Source organism: Cyprinus carpio, unplaced genomic scaffold, assembly GCF_018340385.1.
Source record: "Cyprinus carpio isolate SPL01 unplaced genomic scaffold, ASM1834038v1 S000006725, whole genome shotgun sequence".
NCBI classification, from domain to species: Eukaryota; Metazoa; Chordata; class Actinopteri; order Cypriniformes; family Cyprinidae; genus Cyprinus; species Cyprinus carpio.
The window spans coordinates 135,823-153,118 of record NW_024879329.1 but is presented as its reverse complement, the minus strand read 5'-3'; the positions used below and the strand labels follow the sequence as shown (position 1 = coordinate 153,118).

The 17,296-nt window shown below is 35.9% G+C and overlaps 2 protein-coding genes across 3 annotated transcripts; one reads left to right on the top strand and one right to left on the bottom strand.

Moving 5' to 3' along the window:
* Positions 1 to 1,684: 1,684 nt before the first annotated feature.
* Positions 1,685 to 5,085, top strand: LOC109105914 (beta-2 adrenergic receptor-like). Its single transcript, XM_019119200.2, has 2 exons — positions 1,685 to 2,152; positions 2,850 to 5,085. The coding sequence occupies exon 2, from the start codon at positions 2,968 to 2,970 to the stop codon at positions 4,027 to 4,029; it is 1,062 nt and encodes a 353-aa protein (XP_018974745.1). The 5' UTR covers positions 1,685 to 2,152; positions 2,850 to 2,967; the 3' UTR covers positions 4,030 to 5,085.
* Positions 5,086 to 10,277: 5,192 nt separating this feature from the next.
* On the bottom strand, positions 10,278 to 17,212 carry LOC109105912 (NADH dehydrogenase (ubiquinone) complex I, assembly factor 6-like). 2 transcript variants are annotated; one of them, XM_042755573.1, is made up of 9 exons: positions 16,964 to 17,212; positions 16,206 to 16,305; positions 15,909 to 16,031; positions 15,355 to 15,411; positions 15,069 to 15,171; positions 14,548 to 14,681; positions 12,883 to 12,984; positions 12,098 to 12,154; positions 10,278 to 10,627 (listed from the first exon to the last, which is right to left on the bottom strand). In XM_042755573.1, the coding sequence occupies exons 1-9, from the start codon at positions 17,137 to 17,139 to the stop codon at positions 10,499 to 10,501; spliced, it is 981 nt and encodes a 326-aa protein (XP_042611507.1). In that variant the 5' UTR covers positions 17,140 to 17,212; the 3' UTR covers positions 10,278 to 10,498. The 2 variants fall into 2 exon arrangements, with proteins under 2 accessions (XP_042611507.1, XP_042611508.1); XM_042755574.1 differs by lacking the exon at positions 16,964 to 17,212 and having other exon boundaries at positions 16,202 to 16,305.
* Positions 17,213 to 17,296: the final 84 nt, after the last annotated feature.

Genomic DNA, 17,296 nt, shown 5'->3' with positions numbered 1-17,296 from the left:
AGCGCACTAATAACGTTAGTTCCTTGACGTCTTCCTACAGCTTTCAAACTTACCTGACTGAAACACATTTCACTTACACTAATGTAGCAAAATAATAACGCGAACCACGATAAACACGTAGTAGTTAAACAATTACAACACAAACTTGCTCTGACAGGCGCGAATGGACACCAGCGCTTGGTAAGTTTAGACACAGGCACGCGCGCACTTACCGATCGACGGCTGTAGACGCGAAGCCACAATCTCTGGTAAATTTTCCAACGTGCAAAATACTTCAATTCAAAATTCAAAAAGCGTCCGATGGAAGTTCTTTTGCCACTTTCCCGGGCAGCCAAACTCGGAAACTGCACTTTCAATATGGCTGAGGGCAGGAGCAGGGAATGTAAGCGTCACTGGCGTGACTCTGGCTCGGGGTGGTGTGGGAGTAGGGGCAGGGACTAATCTGGATAAACACTGATCCTTGTATTTATCGTAGACTAGTGTTCATCGAAGTTAGGGCCTTTCGCTTTTCCTTCTCGTTGGAAACATGCACTTGCATGTTTCTTGGAAAAAACCACAGATTTAAAACCGCCTTTATAACTGCCTGAGTCATCAGAGTTAATGTGTGTGTGGTTATTCAACAGGTTTAATAACCCGATTGAGTAGTTAAAGGGTTAGAGTAGTTATAAAGACATAATCTTTCGATTTACTGGGTTGTGATGTCAATGATTTAGGTTTGCAGCCAACACAAATGACCTTTGTCTTTCTCAGGTAAATTGACGCATAGTTATGATGACTATGCATAACACAACAAGTGGGTAATTCTGCAATCAAATATTCTGTTGTTTTCGGATTATCTTTGTAGAGGATAGGTTATGAATATCACATTATCAAATCTGAGGAAGCAGTAACCTTTCACCTTTGGCCTATCAGCATAATTTTAATGATACACACTGACATATAAAGACCCCATCCTATCCCGTAAATATGAGCCTCTTATCTAGCTGTTGCCATATTGCTTCTTATTTAGTTTTTTTGTTTTTAAAAAAAAGACTGAAAAGCATAAGTGTTGTATAAAATATTATATCGTGTGGCACTTCAGGTAAGTACTCTAGTAAATACTAAAAGGGTCAGCATTTCACTGTTTTCGTAGTTCCAAAGAATCCTAAGAATGTTTTCCTGTTGTGTAAAGGAAGTCCCCATTGGTGATTCAGCACATGTATATTTGGCTCACTAACTGTATTTCTTGTTTCTGCAGAGAATAGCCTTGTCATCTAAACATGATACCCATGCACCCCACTAAAACTAAAACTAAAACTGTAAATGTTTTCTAATTACAATGTTGACAGCAGATTGGATGTCATGGAGGAGCCTAGCTTCTGAGGACCTCACAGCTCTTTGTTTTGATTTATTATTAATTGATTATTGATTTATTTATTATTTGATTTATTATTAACATTAATAATATATTAATTATATTTTAACACATATAAATTTAATACATATAAATATGCTTAATGCAATATGCTATTTTAAATTGCTTTATTCTACTTTCTGGTTAGAAATTGTGAGACGAATATGTTAACTGTATAACTCTCTGCTGCCCCCAGGTGCCTGTATGTGCACACACACACACACACACACACACACACACACACACACACACACAGTATTCAGACAACTGCAAAAAAAAAAAAAATCAAGGGGTATTTTAGCTTTGACTTTGTTCGTTGCATGTTGCATATCAATGATATACACAATTGCTTTTGAGCATGTTGCAGTGCTCTTATAACGGAGCCACTGGTTGATTACTCGTGATTGGTCATTTTATAGCTTATTTAATGATTATGCCTGTGTAGTAATTGAGGGAAAAGTAAACAATAGCCACTGGGGAATCCAGTGACTGCAGCAGCGCACGTCAGACTGGCATCACTCCTCGCGCTCAAGGCTGCTCGTGCACACGCGTAATGTCAAGAGCAGGCAGACACAGGAGCTTGTAGTAGGCATTTCCCCATTCCGCCAAATGCATAACTAGTGCAAAGTTAGTCAATGGGTTTGCTTATAAACTGTATATATATACATTTTGGCAGAATATTTCGGACTCGTACATAAAATTTTCTCAGATGTGCTGGAAGGCGCCGAGAAGTTGGAGATAATGGATTTTCATTTTAAGGTACGTTCACATCAGTTGTACCGCATTACAATTAGATGATATATGCACTATCCACATGTATATAGTAGCCTAATTGGTACCTCAAACGGGTTTGCTTTAGCCTTTTGTTCTAATATTGTTATTTTCTGACATTTCCCAGTATAATTTTGTGAGCGTTTTTGTGTCATTTCGCTAAATTAGTGGCTTTTCCATTTTGAAAACGTGGTTTTAAAGTAAAGTTATTAAAGATTTTAAACATTCTCACAGGTAAATGTTTAAATTAAATGCATAAAAATTGTGTGTGATAGCTTTATCCATGAAAAGTTAACATGCTTAAAATATTTATTTATTTTATGGAATTGTGCTTTAATATTGGTTAGTTATAGTGGTACAAGGGTTGATGGATCTGATCCATAACATATGTGCTACTACAGTTCGTTCTAATAAAATGTACTCTAATTTTGTTTTTAATCTAGACTGAAAAAATACAATATAGTTTGTTTGGTTTCAGTCACAATGTGCATTGTTGCTAATGCACTTTTTTTGCGATGTGCCCAAAATGCCAATTAATGCCACTGATTGTGTTTGGTGTCAGTATTTCGTGCTTGATATCTTTGGGTACAAATATTAAGGCACCATTTTCGTAGAATATCCTTTTCCTGAAAAAGTGTGACCATTACTCACAAAGTCATATTCATCATTATATCATTCTTGGCAGGAGTGAATTTCTCAGTTTGGACAGACCACCATGCGCAGGTTGCCGTGCCTTGCCTCCGAGCAAAACGGAGAAATACCACTGTGCTACTGACAGGAATTTTACGCGCAGCTGAACAAGGATGCCAGAGGAGCTCGCAAACTGCAGTGTGTGTTGCTGTACCACGACCAGTAAGATATTCATGGTGGTCTTCATGATATCACTGATACTTGCTATACTCTTCGGAAACCTCCTGACATTAGCGGTGGTCGTTGGAACTAAACACTTCCACACTCCACAGGGTTATTTAAAAGCCTCACTGGCTGTGGCAGACCTGGCTGTGGGAATTTTTGTGGTGCCCGTCTCCGTTTACGCAGAAGTATCTCTCATGATCTACAATTCAATGCCAGAGTGGACAGCGCGCAATTCCCAAAGCACACCTCTCCACCCGTGCAATTTCATCGGACCTGTGTTTGCGGGATGCACTTTAGTTTCCATTACAACAATTTTCCTCCTGACCATTGAAAGGAGCATTGCCGTTCTGAGGCCACTGCACAAGGAATCAGTCATAACTAAAAAAAGAACAAGCATACTAATAGTCTTTTCCTGGATGGGCAGTTTTTTCCTGGCAATATCGCCATTGGTTTTCAGCGATGAAATCGCGCTGGAGTACAATCCTTGCAGCCGCATGTGCAATTACGCGCTTGGAAGCGCAGAATTCCCTTCCCAAGCTTGGAACATTCTCTTACTCTTCCCTGCCTTTGACTTTACGCTGCTCGGAGGTACTATTGTCATCAATATCATATCCCTCACCACGATCCGCCAGCATTCAAAAAGACGAAAACATCTCGCAGAGACCGAGAGTCAAAGCTCAACGAAACCAACCTTCTCTGACATCAAGGCTGCCAAGACAATAGGCACTCTGACGTTGGCTTTCACTGCTTCTTTCACTCCCATCGCCGTGTTTGTAGTTGGAAATGTGCTGGGAAACGAATGGTGCAATTTTGCGTTTTTTGCCTTTTGGATTTTGACCTCGAACAGCTGCTGTAATGTTATTATATATGGCGTGAGAGATCAGAAGTTTAGAAGTCGCGCATATCAGCTGCTCATATCCGCTCAATTGAACACTGCGCCTAAAAAGACTGAGTATGAAAACACTGTAAATGGAGGGAAAGAAAATGAGGAAGTAGTCAAGCAAACCTAATTAATGATATTACTGAGCAGTAGCCTGATTCAGGTGGTGCTTATATTTATTACAGACCCCTTGAGCTAGTATCTGGTTTCTAGCTGGACATTAGATGGACCAAGCTGGTTAAAATGGCTTATAGCTGGTTTGTTGCTGCTCCAAGGTCTACCAGACCAGCTAGAAACATAGCTGCTAGCTTAACCTGCCAGCTTGAGGCTAACTGGCTCTCTTCAAGACACATTGGGGACATGGGTCATTCCTTGTAATCAAATGTTTTGATTATCATACACAAGATGCCTATTGATGCCAGTGTGAAGGCCTTCATAACCACCTGTTAAGTGGCATATGTCACTATTCTCAGGTCACCTCTTTTGATTTATTCTAAACTTTGCATGACTGATTGCATTATGTCACACAATTTCACCTTGTTTTTGAATATATCCATAAGCATGGATCATGACAGTCCCACCAAAAAAAAACAAAAAAAGGGGTCTTCATAGATATTACATGGATGCTTCTCTAGAATTTTAATTTGGCATCTTTTTTTTCCATTGTGGAGAACTGATATTTTGAGACATTGTGGCTTTAATAAAATGTGTGTATATACATTGGTCAAGAACTGATACTTATAAGGATTAATATAAACACTTGAGAGTGTTAAAGTACACATTATTATAGGGTTAATTGTTTATTAGCTTGTAATTTTTTATAATAAAAACCTAGGTTAGTGTTAGAAGGCTGTGTCATAAAAGACAAGTGCATTTTCTCATCAGTGTATTCATATCAAATGTGTAATTTGTAACTCTTATCATACAAGGGCCAAGACATTATACCAAAAACACCATGGTTGATGTTTATTATTTATTTAGGCCATTATTCTTTTGCACAGTTTTGTACTATATACAATAAAGTATGTGATTTTTAAAGTACATCTGACATTGACTGTTTTTAAACCATTTACTTTTAAAATTTTCTAAGCAACTTATCTTCTAATATCTAAATAGACTATACTAATCACAGAAATAGTCCACCCCAAAAATCTGTCATCATTTACTCACTCTCAGTTATTTCCAATCCTGTATGACTTTCTTTCATCTGTGGAACTTGAAGATATTGGTAACCAATTTCAGTGACCATGGGCTTCCACTGTATGTTCAAAAATACAAAAGAAGTCAATGAGAAACAAACCTGTCTGATTACCAACATTCTTCAAATTATCTTCTATTATGTTCCACTAAAGAAAGTAAGACATGAGATTGAGGGTGGTAATTTTCATTTTTGGGTGGACAATCCCTCTAACTATACTATACATATTTTATCAAAATTATGCAATATATCTAACAGCTCAAACTCAGTGCTTTACACGTGCCTTAACGGCTCAAATGGACAACATACCCATCAAAGCCTCTTATCCCTCTTCGTGCACATACTCTCACACAAATGTGATGCAACTACATGATGCATCTGAAGATCCAGCAGAGTAGGCAAATGTTAGCCATGTTAATCTTAAATCAGAATTTTGCTAAGCCATCTTTAATCTTGTTTCAGAGATTGCTGTCTGGTGAATCTCCAATCATTTGTCCCCTCATAGATGTGACAAGCCTGGAGGGTCCAGTTTTGAACCCAGGGGCTGTCCAATTCCCATAAGACCTTGGGAGGAGGGCAGATGGTTTGGCTTTAGCTTTTTTTTTTTTTTCAATTTATCATTATTTTTTCAATGTCATTTCAGTGGAGCAATAGCAAGATTATTTATCACAACAAAATATGGCAGCTGCTTACTCATAGGACCTCTGGTAAACAATGTTTCATTTTCTTTTTGTTCACTACACGTTGTAACAGAGAGAAACCTTTTGGAGAGTGTGCCAGTCACGCGTATGTGCAGGAGGACAGAACATATGTATATATATGTTCACCTCACTTTAAGGTCATAGAATATCTAAAATACACTACTCTGTGCCATAAATGTAATTGAATTTAGTGCTGGTATTGTAGCACTATATTTCATCTTACTCATCCCATATTTTATCCTAATAGAGTTGATGAAATGCTGCATTTCTAGAAGTGTTTGGGCGAAGTGGTTTTCATTAATCCAGAGTTCTTGTTTGTCCATTTATGCCCTGCAAAACAAGCCAATTTAATCTGACATTTATGAGGTCATAATGAAGGATGCGTGTCTGGCATCCATAACAAATATGACCCGGAATTGCCTCCATAAAAACTGGCACATCATACTAGGAGGAAGGACGCATTACTCTAATTTGCCTTTGCTGGTGGCTGTTTACTTGCATGGAACATGTGAAAGTCACATATGATGTGTTGGTTTAATTTGTGACGGTTTCATTCATTAAAGTATATAAATTAAAACCTTAGGAAACATAAGGGAGAAAAAGTTATACATGTATTGTGTACTAATGACCAATGACCAAATCCAGCAGCATTTTAGGCAGTTATTTTACTCCACTTCAGATTCCATAACTGCTCTATTTGGCAATCAGTATGCCGTTTTTACAGGTCTGTCTGTGGTTAAAGAAAATGACCCTAAATATATCACTTTGGTGGAATCCATGCGAAAATGAGAAATGGCAGAACAGTTGATCAGAGACACAATACCCCTCATTATATGGCAGAGATGCAAAGAATGAAATGCATTCAGTGACTTCATATGCCAGTGATCTAACATGATAATGGTCTCTGAAAGAATAAAAGACCTAAAGTGATGATATTCAGTGCTGATTCAGGCTGGTAATAATGTAGATAGGCTCAGAGAGTTCATAATTGTACTTTCATGAAGAAATTTCAGGCTTTTGTGTGCTGTATAATTACTTAAAGCATTTAAATGACAAAAAAAAAAAAAATGTTTTAAGTATGGGTAGGAGATAGTTTTAGTGCATTTAAACTTCATACAGTCTTAAAATTAATTTCTTACAGAAATAATTAATCCAAAATTCAAAATGTATTTACATTATTCTTCTGTTTTCCTTAATTTCCTCACACATATGACTTCAGAAGACTTCGATCCATTTGAACAACCTTTTATGGTGCTTTTTTGTCCTTTTGTAATTCTTATTCACTTTCATTATGTGGAAAAGAGTGGCCAGAATTTTAAAAGATTCTCCTTTTGCTGATGAAAAAATGTCAATTTCTTTCATTTCTTAATAAACTGTTCCTTTACACTTTAAAGAGATGATTCAGCCATAAATAAAATAAAATTCTGAAATTGTTTACTCATCCTCATGACAACACATGGACTTCCAATACATTGTGATTTAAAAAAAAAAAAAAAAACGTGCAGATAAAAACCTGTGGGAAAACACTTCAGGCTTTTCAGATAGCTCTCAGTATCTGTCCTAAGATTCCCTGTCTTATAAGTGTCTTCAGAAATTATAGATAAGAGGTTTTATCTAGCAGATCTGGTGCTATTGCTACTCAAATCTTCGTCCACTGTGCTATATAATTCTATAGTATTCAAACGGCCAACGAGAGCTTAGATGCTAATTATAATTTGTTCTTTTCATGTTTGTGGTTTTTCAGAGCAGAAAGACTTCACACAATCAAAATCGCTTCTAACTCCATGCACTGTTGTTCTTGAAGACCAACAATGAAGCAAATCAGAGGATAAAGAAATGTGTTTCCATTCATCCAAAAAGTGTGGTGTTCACTTGTAGCCAATATTTCAAAGGGATAAATGGAATTTCATCCAATTATATTGGTCTCAATGAAACACTGAGATCACAATTTGAACAGAGATCATACTGGCAATCAGCGGTAAACAGGTATGGATGGGTATTTAAGAATTTGGACATGTTTTGTAATGACAGGTGTTTAATTTTTTGTCAATTATCTTCTAATTTGATGAATTGTAGTTGTCACTTTATAAATAATAGACATGGTATTAGCTTCGGGTCAAGAAATGAAAATCAATTCACCTTAGCAACCAAGATTCGAATGTGAATACGAGGATCGTGATGGGCCAACAGAAGCTGTCAGTTCCATTTTAGAGGTGCAGTGCAGCAATTAGAAACTGTTTTCAAAATGCATCACATCTCCACCGGCCAGAAAGAACAATCTAAACAAATGAAAGGTAAACCTGTTCTAACTTTCTGAAAACAATCTCTCCATCCTCTCCTAATTCACCCTTAGAGGGAAATATATAAGACCATTTATGCCACAGAATAAAAAAAAATAAAAAATTGTGAATCGTTTTTCTCATAATGCTGAATTTATATATCACAGTTCAGGTTCAGAATTGCAAAATATAACATGAGAATTCTGGCTTTTTTCTTGCAATTTAGATAGTTTTTTTTTTTTTTTTTTCTCCCACCTCACCTCAGAATTCTGAGTTTACATCTTGTAATTCTGTGTGGTTTTTTTGTTTGTTTGTTTCTGCCACAGAATAAAATAAATAAATAAAAGCAGTACGTATGACTTTTTATTCTTTGAAAATTCTGATATTTTCTTACAGTTGTGAGTTTATATCTCAATTCTGATTTTTCTTAGAATTTCTGTTTCTCAGTTTATATTGCAAAAAATTTCTCAGAAGTGCACATTTATATTTTTTATTGTGTAGTGAAAACAGGCTTCTATACAAATGTGATGCTTAACATCTAAACGTGGAAAAACAGTATATAATGCTATAAAGCATTGGATGAGATCCCTAAATTGGCCATAAAGAAGTGTAGAATTCCAGCCCTTAAAAGTACATGTCAGGATCAGAACGTCTCGGCTCACTTTTAATAATAAAAAAAGATCTGGTGTGACCTTAACATATCTCAGTGAAGGAGGCAATTATTTGCAAGTATTTCCATGATAATTACTTGTAATTTTTCTCCTTTCATTTCAGCACCTCCAAAGGGACAGAAATGAATCACTGACCCCCAACTGACTAGATAAGATTTGGGAACAGAAATTAGCTTTAAATGTGCTTATTATCTATAAGAAGTATATTAACTAGCTCCAGATACCTTTTGTGTATGTGTGTGTGCTTTACAATATGTGAAGATTCATTGTCTTAAAAGTATGTGCTTTAAACCAAATCATTTGAACCCTATAGGAGCTCAATAATCATTTATACATTTTACCAAATGAATGCTATAATGAATATTATCTATGCATATTGTCTAATTATGTTTATATAAGTGCGATTGAAAAGCTTTTCTAGTCTCTATGTTTAATTAATGAGCGAATTTTAATAGTCTTGTCACATATGTGTTATTTCTGAAACTAAACTCATCTGGAAAACTTGTTGAAAATAACTTAAATGAACCTTTAAAAAAAAGTATCCTAAACCAGTCTAAGCTGGTCTCTCAGCCTGGACAAACTGCTTTAGCTAGTCAACAAGCACATATATTTAGCTATGAATACACAAATTACTGGAGGAAAAACAACAACAACAACAAAAAAACAATGCTTACACAAAAGTTTGGGAACCCTTTTTGAATCTGTGAATAATTTTAACAAAATAAGAGAGATCATACAAAATGCATGTTATTTTTTTTATTTAGTGCTGTCCTGAGTAAGAGTAACATTTTTACATATAGTCCACAAGACAAAAGAAAGAAAAAAGGCTGAAATGATTAAAATAACCCCCTTCAAAAGTGTGTGGTAACCTGGATGATCCACGACTGTTTTTTTGTTTTGTGATGGTTGTTCGTGAGTCCCTTGTTTGTTCTGAACAGTTAAACTGAGCACTGTTCTTTAGAAAAAATCCCCCATGTCCTGCAGATTCTTCAGTTTTCCAGCATCTTTTGCATATTTGAACCCTTTCCAGCAGTGACTATGAACTATATGTTAACATCTTTTATGTAAATTTTTCTACTCAGGATAGAACTAAATAAAAAATAGCATGCATTTTGTATGATCTCTTTTATTTTGTTAAAATTATTCACATTTTCAGATTCTGCAAGGGGTTCCCAAACTTTCGCATGTCACTGTATTGCCCTCAGTCCTTTATCAAAGCCACTGAATGAGTTAAGCAAAGCAACACAGAGGACCTCGCTCCCAGCAAAATATTCTCTGCATTTCAAGAGCAGTCACAAACAGCCAGGAGTTGTTTTCTTGTCGATCAGATAAGAGCTTTTGTGGCAGTGGGAGGACTGAATAACCAAACACAACAAACTAAAACCATAAAAAATACAAAAAAATATGCCACCTTGCATCACACTTGCAGCGTGAAAAGGAATTGATTGACCTTGCTTATCAGAAAGGGCATGTGACACATTCCTCTCCTATAAATATGTAAAATTGATGCCAATTTGTTTGCAAATGACTTAAACAATTGAATTTATTATGAAACGTGTTCCATAGACCAAGTTGGGAAAATATTTGTTTGATTCGTGCCACCAACACAATGCAGATACTTCAACAAATTCAGAACAGTTTGACATAGTTTCTACTATCTCCCAAAATATAGAAGCTAGATCATATATTACAACTGCTTGGTTTGTTTGACTCATCTGTCAACAGTCAGATGATGATTTAATCAAGCAAATTAATAGATCTTCCTCCATGATCGTATATATAGCTGAAGGGGCAGCATTGGATTCCTCTTTTGTAGGCTGGGGTGAAACACATCAAAGTCTGCTTTCCTCACTCTCTGCAGGTAGTCCTCCAAAACAACCTGAGGGACCGAACACAAAGAAGATCAGAAACTATTCATTTAATTACTTTTGTGCAAGCCTGGAGGATAAAACATTATTGAAAGAACATAAAAGTATAAAGAAAAAGAACCAAAAGCAAAAATGATACAGCTGGTCATTTTGCAAGTAACACAGTGACACAACACAGCCATGCATTTTTCAGATCTAACAACAAAAAATAATTTAAATGATCTTGATATTGTGGGGTTAAGACACAGCTGCAGGAAAAATTATGCAATAAATAAAAAGTCATAACAATATATACAGAATTTATTTACTTTTCTTGTCTTCATTGAACATAAATAACTGTTCAAAAAATTTGGGTCAGTAAGACTTTTTAATGTTTTTGAGTCTCTTATGCTAACTAAAACTGTAATACAGTAAAACAGTAGTGAAATATTAGTCAAATATTATTACAATTTAAAATAACCATATTCTATTTTAATAAACATTAAAATGTAATTTATTCCTGTGACGACAAGCTGAATTTTCAGCAGCCATTACTCCAGTCTTCAGTGTCACATGATCCTTCAGAAATCGTAATAATATGATTATTTGGTGATCAAGAAGTTTGTCTTATTATTATTAATGTTGCAAACATTTACGCTGCTTAATATTTTATTTGAAATAATGTTTTTCCAGGATTCTTGAATAAATAGAAAGTTCAACAGGACAGCATTTCTTTAAAAGTAATTTTATCGTTACTTGCTAAAATGCTGAATAAAAGCATTCAATTTCTTTCAAAAACAAAACAAAAATTCACATGTGAAAAAACTGCATCTGAATCCCTAGGCTACTGACTTAATCGACCAGCTAAATAAAAATATACCTAAGTGTTCACATACTTTCTCCTGCGACTGTAAATGCCAAACCTTACAGTAAAGTCCTTTCGTGAGAACACAGTTACGATTAACACCAGCCAAAGCAAGTGGAGCGCAATGTGTCACTAAATGGCCTGCAGGGAAACGATGGCTTTAAAGAATGCGACTGACAGTTAAACACAGGGATGTGGAAATGGAAAGTAAGAGCAGAACATTACAGTAATATAAAGTAATATAAAAATGCTTTACAGGCCATTTAGTTCACAGAAAGCGTTTCATTGGCCGAAGCAATTGAAACACTGAAGAGTTGGCAAACAGGCTGAAATTGGACTGAAAATTACAGCCTGCCTCCCTATGCTTTGCCTCGTAATACACTAAGAGTTATTCCCTCAGCTCCTCCGAGGCGGGCTCCCTTAAAGAGAAGTGACTGTAAAAGAGTAAAAAAGGCTTAAGATGTGTAATCAGACCATGAGCTGGTAGTGCTGCCTCTAGGGGCAGGAGTCATGTGGCTCGATGGGGCTCCGCCTCTTTTGGAGGCAGAATGAGGATAAGCCATGAGCTTCTCTGTGTCACATCACATTAGTGAGGCGTAAGGATGGGAGAAGGGCTGAAAGAGATGAAATTACTCACCGTTTGCAGGAAGGCAGGCATGGCCGCATGTGGAACGTTCTCGCTGAATGATCTAGCCTGGAAGACAGTGTAGTAACACATCAAGATATCAAAAACAAGATATCAAATTCTCACAGCTTCAAATTCACACAAACCTTACTAGTTGAATCAAATTAGGTCAAACAAACCTGGACATGTCCAGATCATATTTTACCACTTCATATTTCATAATCACTCCCAATGGTGGTATATGCTGTACATTTTCTTATCTGAATCTGGATAAATGTTCTATTAAAATACAGTATTTTACATTACTTTCTCATAGTTGTTTTTTTACTGTAGTATAGTAACAAGAATCACCACAGAAAATGATAGGAATCGCAAAAAACAGTTAAACATCTGAATGCATTTCTGTATTACTGGGAAACATGCTTAACTCAAAAGTTAGATTAAAAGTATAAAATTTCAGTTTGGCCCTTGTTTGTGATTCCTCACCGAGGACATTTGGCGCTAACCTTGACTCATACCACCTGACTAAGTATGCAAAGTGGGGTGAGCAATATCTGACGAATTCTCTGATTAGCATTTCCTCGAGATATTCCCTGTGGTTACACTGGACTTTTAATAAATTCAGTAATGCGGAGAGGGCAACAATCAAGGGTCATCAGAGCTGCTGGTGGAGGAGGGGTGATATCGCTTAAGAAATCTAATGAAGTTAGTATGCAAATTGAAAATTACTGGGGAACACACAACACATCGAAATCTCCCATCTAGCAATGGATATTAAAGTAAAGGGCTTTGCATACGTGCTGGAGGTGGACATGGGCTTGGCTGGCAATGTCATAAATGACATCCCTGACATTTTGCTCCCTGCTGCCACGGATGAAGTCCTCTTGAGATGCTCCATGCTGGGTGAGAAACAGTGAAAATGCATTATCAGTAACCCTATCCTGATAGAGAGAAAAATTAGCTTGATGATACCACAATATTTTCTTCATCTCTCCATATTTCAGGCACCATCACAACAATACACCTATATTTTACACAAAAAACATAAAGAAAAAATGATTGAAATACGACCCAGGCATTTCTTGAGTTTTCATGAGATTCATCTTTATAGATTTTCCAGCATTCAACAAAAATACTTGAACAGCAGAAGAGATTAGTCTGCTGGATGAAAATGTGACAATCTGTATGCAGAACATGAGGTGATGTGTTTACGACTCGGCATCCCAAGACTTCTACAGAAGAAATATTTACTGAAATTGCACTTAGTTATATGTGAGAAACTACTGATTCAAACGATGACATAAACAAACAAGTGTGAAATACTTGCATCACTCAAGTGTCCCCTGTGATTGCACTGCCTCAACTGTGATCATCTGAACAAACACAAATAAATCTATGATAGCAAGTGATCAATAAACACATACTGCAGAAGCTTTGATTTAAAAGCCAATTGTTCCTCAAACAAAAGCAGTATGGCAGAATAAAGCATTGGCAAGACAATCAGCATTGTGAATAACCAGGCAGTGTAACTGGCGGGAGGCTATCATTGATCTGTTCTGATTCTTGAACAGGGGTTTCACGTCAAACAGAGCCCTTAAACTGACAAAAATGGCACCCAGAGGCTTGTATTTACGGTCTACTTAACAAAGAAACACCCACACATACACCTTGCATAATTTAACAAACATATTTGGCTAATCTAGACATTTTGCACATTAATATTGTTTACAATTCCCAGAGCAAACATTCTCTACACAACTGCAATGTAGATAAACCTTCAAAGTTTTGCTGTCTCTTTTAATTCAACATAATCCAATGCATTATTAAAAACATCAATTACAGGTTTAAAGCTTATATGTACATTATTGCCTCAAGAAAGGACATTTCAAAACAATAAGTAAAGACAATTATTAAGGAATTTCCTCATGCTACAATCAAATAATTACCTATGAAGTAGCAAAACATTTAAAACCTACAAATAAAGAAGTATTTATTTAAAATGCATTATGTTTTAGTGAGCATTCAATAATCTCAGAAACCAAATATGTCCACGTTGTTTATGGTGAAGCAACAGTGCCCCCTTTTGGTGAATGTGCAATCACAGAGCAAACAATCTACATAACATAATTTGATTTTAATACTGTACACTGGTTCTATCTGAGATTATTTGAGGATAAACGACAGATGATATTCTTTTCTTTTGTTACATTAAGGGCAAGATCTTCTAAATCCCAGTTCTAATGACTTGTTCATGCTGAAATGGCGACAGATGGCTGAAACAAAGCCAATGGGTTTGGGCTTAGCAGATGAGAGGGCACTGGAGTGGACAGCTTCACCCACATACAGTATATGCTGACTGGCACATGGATTGTCTTTAGTCCTTCACTAGTGCCTCTGATGTTAGAAAAGCAAGGAATTACAGACAGGAACATAGATGACAGGTTGATAGCAGATTTACCCACCAGCATGCAGATGTCCATGGGCAGGTAGACCTTGCGTCTGCTGCTGTTGTAGGGAGTTGCCCGAAGGCAGGTCAGGATGCCCTGGGCTTTGCCAATGTGGCTTGCGGCATGGTCTGCATGGACATTTTTCACACCTACGTTAAAAAAGATACACAATGCATACAACTTTATGAGACCAGTTTTAAACAGATTTGCGTAAAAAAGTGAATTTTCAATACTGTCTTGCTAATCAAAAACAGCGTTATCAGATTATATTATGTCATATCATGAAAAATCTAATATCCCACCTTTAAATTTAATTTAATTTCTGCAGCATATTCCCAGTGGACTAATTTCTTATTATGACTTTTTGAAGGATGGGGTAATGTAAACTACACAACAGTTTAAATGTATGGGGTCAAAATTTAAAAAAAAAGGGGAAAAAAAAGAGTTTTATTAAGCAAGAATGCAATAAAATGATAAAAGTTTCATTTTTGAAAGAACTATTGATTTAAGTTGGAGTTCAAGAAAAGTCTGCTCACCAAGTGTCTCCAGAAGAAGGTAAAGAAGAGAGGATTGTGTGTTTTCGCCATAGTCCTCCAGCTCCTGAAGGTTCCTGTACGCTTTGTCCTCCAGATCTTTCTCCTTTTCAAAACATAATGTTTTTAATACAATTGCCAGAGGACAGTATAATATGCCAACTCACTGAAAGACAGATTAATGTCTAGAATTAGCCATGCATGTCTCTCGGACAGCTATCACATTTATTTAAAGATAACTTTCCAGTATTTTCTTTACTCATATATTAGGACAAATCTAATTACTTACTCTTTCAGATATGATTCTTAACATCCACCTCCTTGTTAATGTGTGCTTCCTCACTGCCTGAGAACACACAACAGTTATAGTATATCAGTGCCCAATATTTTGAAGAATGCTTTGATCCAAACAACATTTGACTGACTGTCATTGTATAGATACATTTGTCAAAAATGTGTTAGACAGAAAAAAAGAAAGTCATACAAGTTCAAAGGTAACAATAATTGTTACCAACAATTTTTATTGTCAATCTTTTTTTTTTTTTATTTTTTTTTTGAAAGATGTCTCTTATGCAACAAGACTGCATTTACTTGACATAAGATACAGTAATACAAATACAGTTTTTTTTCCACAAATCTTTGATAAAAAGGGAGTTAAAAAACAACATTAATTTGAAGCATTATTACAAATCTTTTGTAACATTAGAAATGTCTTTACTGTCTATTTTGAGCCATTTAATGCATTAAAGTCTTGGGAAAAAAAACTTAATGACTCCAAACTTTTGAATGGTAGTTTTAACATAAATTATGCCAGAATCTTTCTTTTATAGAAAGAAGACCCACCCTCCACAGTTCTGCACTGATGGGCTGGGCTGAATGGTCATCTCTGTAAATATCCTCTACAGCACTCTTCCAGAACTGCATTCGCATTAAACCAATGGTTTTCTGAGAAACAGAGTCCTTAATCTAAAAAACGAAGCAGCAAATATATGAGCATATATGAGAGTTTCAGGCACTTTTATGTCTCAAGAGTTGGTTTTCAAACTATGATACTTATATCGGTACAAATAGTAAATTAGCTTAAACCAAACTGACTAAATGAGTTTGTGCATTGCTGCACTCATTAGCTGGAATACCTGCCTGTGCCAGTTCTACATTGAATGCCCTTAGTGCCAGTGCAGATCGACGAACAGCCTCAGGAAAAAGCAATGAACACAGAAATCCCTCATAGTCCCTCTTCCTATTGATGACAGTACAGTGTTATTCACTCAGTGTGACCTGTAGTGTCAGTAACCTACATTTACAAAACTAAGCCTAAATAGAGACTGAAATTTTTGTAGGCATGACAATCATTACATATAGACCACTTTATAAGGGTCAATGACAAATAAAGATTTCTCAAATGATAAAAAAAGAGAATATCTAGCCTAAAGCATATTTGCCAAGTTTTTAAAGTTTCAAATGATTTAGTGTCTAAAAAGTACTGAAACCATCAAATAAAAAGTACTGAAATGATTTCCTTGTTCACTGAATTTACACACTTATGTCATAAATTAATCGCTTTCCTCATTTTAAAAAGTCCCAGAACATATATACATACATTATGCATTATGCATTTCAGATTTTTAATGAAAAGTTTTCTCTTTTTTCAATCTCTGGACAGATACATTACCTAGACACTTCTAGCATCAATTTTAAACATGAACTTTAAGCACACACACAAAAAAATGTAATGTTTGTATATATTGCATTTTACATTATTATTTAAAAAGTGTCACACCGTATTCTTATTCAATTTGACATAGACAGAGAAAAATAAAGGTATTCTGGGATACAGGATAAACATGATACATATAAAACTATTAAACGTAAATCTACGTTTTAAACTAATAACTTACCTTACAATATCAATACAGTACTGTTCATTGTGCTGTCCTGTTGTCAGTGCTCTTGAGCATTTGATCTCTGTTGGCCTCTGTATAAATGTGGGATAGGGAATCTTTATGTGGAGAGAATTTTTGGTGGTTAAAAGTCCATTCTTTAGGTTTATGCTGGATGCCATTGCAACCCTCATGCATCTGGGTATCCTTGAGCTGTAACGTTACCTCCTCTTGCGTGTGCGTCATATTACAACTCCCCTGTAAGCAAGCACTTCTGATAGTACGTTCCGCTCAAAGGTAAATCGAATTAAGTTTCGTTTCGGAGTGAACCATATTACTTTCATCGCACTT

What these genes read in the sequence shown, in the direction of transcription:
- LOC109105914 (XM_019119200.2), top strand. Translation starts at nt 2,968, where the DNA reads ATGCCAGAGGAGCTCGCAAACTGCAGTGTGTGTTGCTGTACCACGACC.
- LOC109105912 (XM_042755573.1), bottom strand. Translation starts at nt 17,139, where the DNA reads ATGAGGGTTGCAATGGCATCCAGCATAAACCTAAAGAATGGACTTTTA. An exon ending in CCCATGTCCACCTCCAGCAC is followed by an intron (nt 12,155 to 12,882) that starts GTATGCAAAGCC and finishes ACTGTCTTCCAG; the next exon opens with GCTAGATCATTCAGCGAGAA. An exon ending in TGCCTGCCTTCCTGCAAACG is followed by an intron (nt 10,628 to 12,097) that starts GTGAGTAATTTC and finishes TCGGTCCCTCAG; the next exon opens with GTTGTTTTGGAGGACTACCT.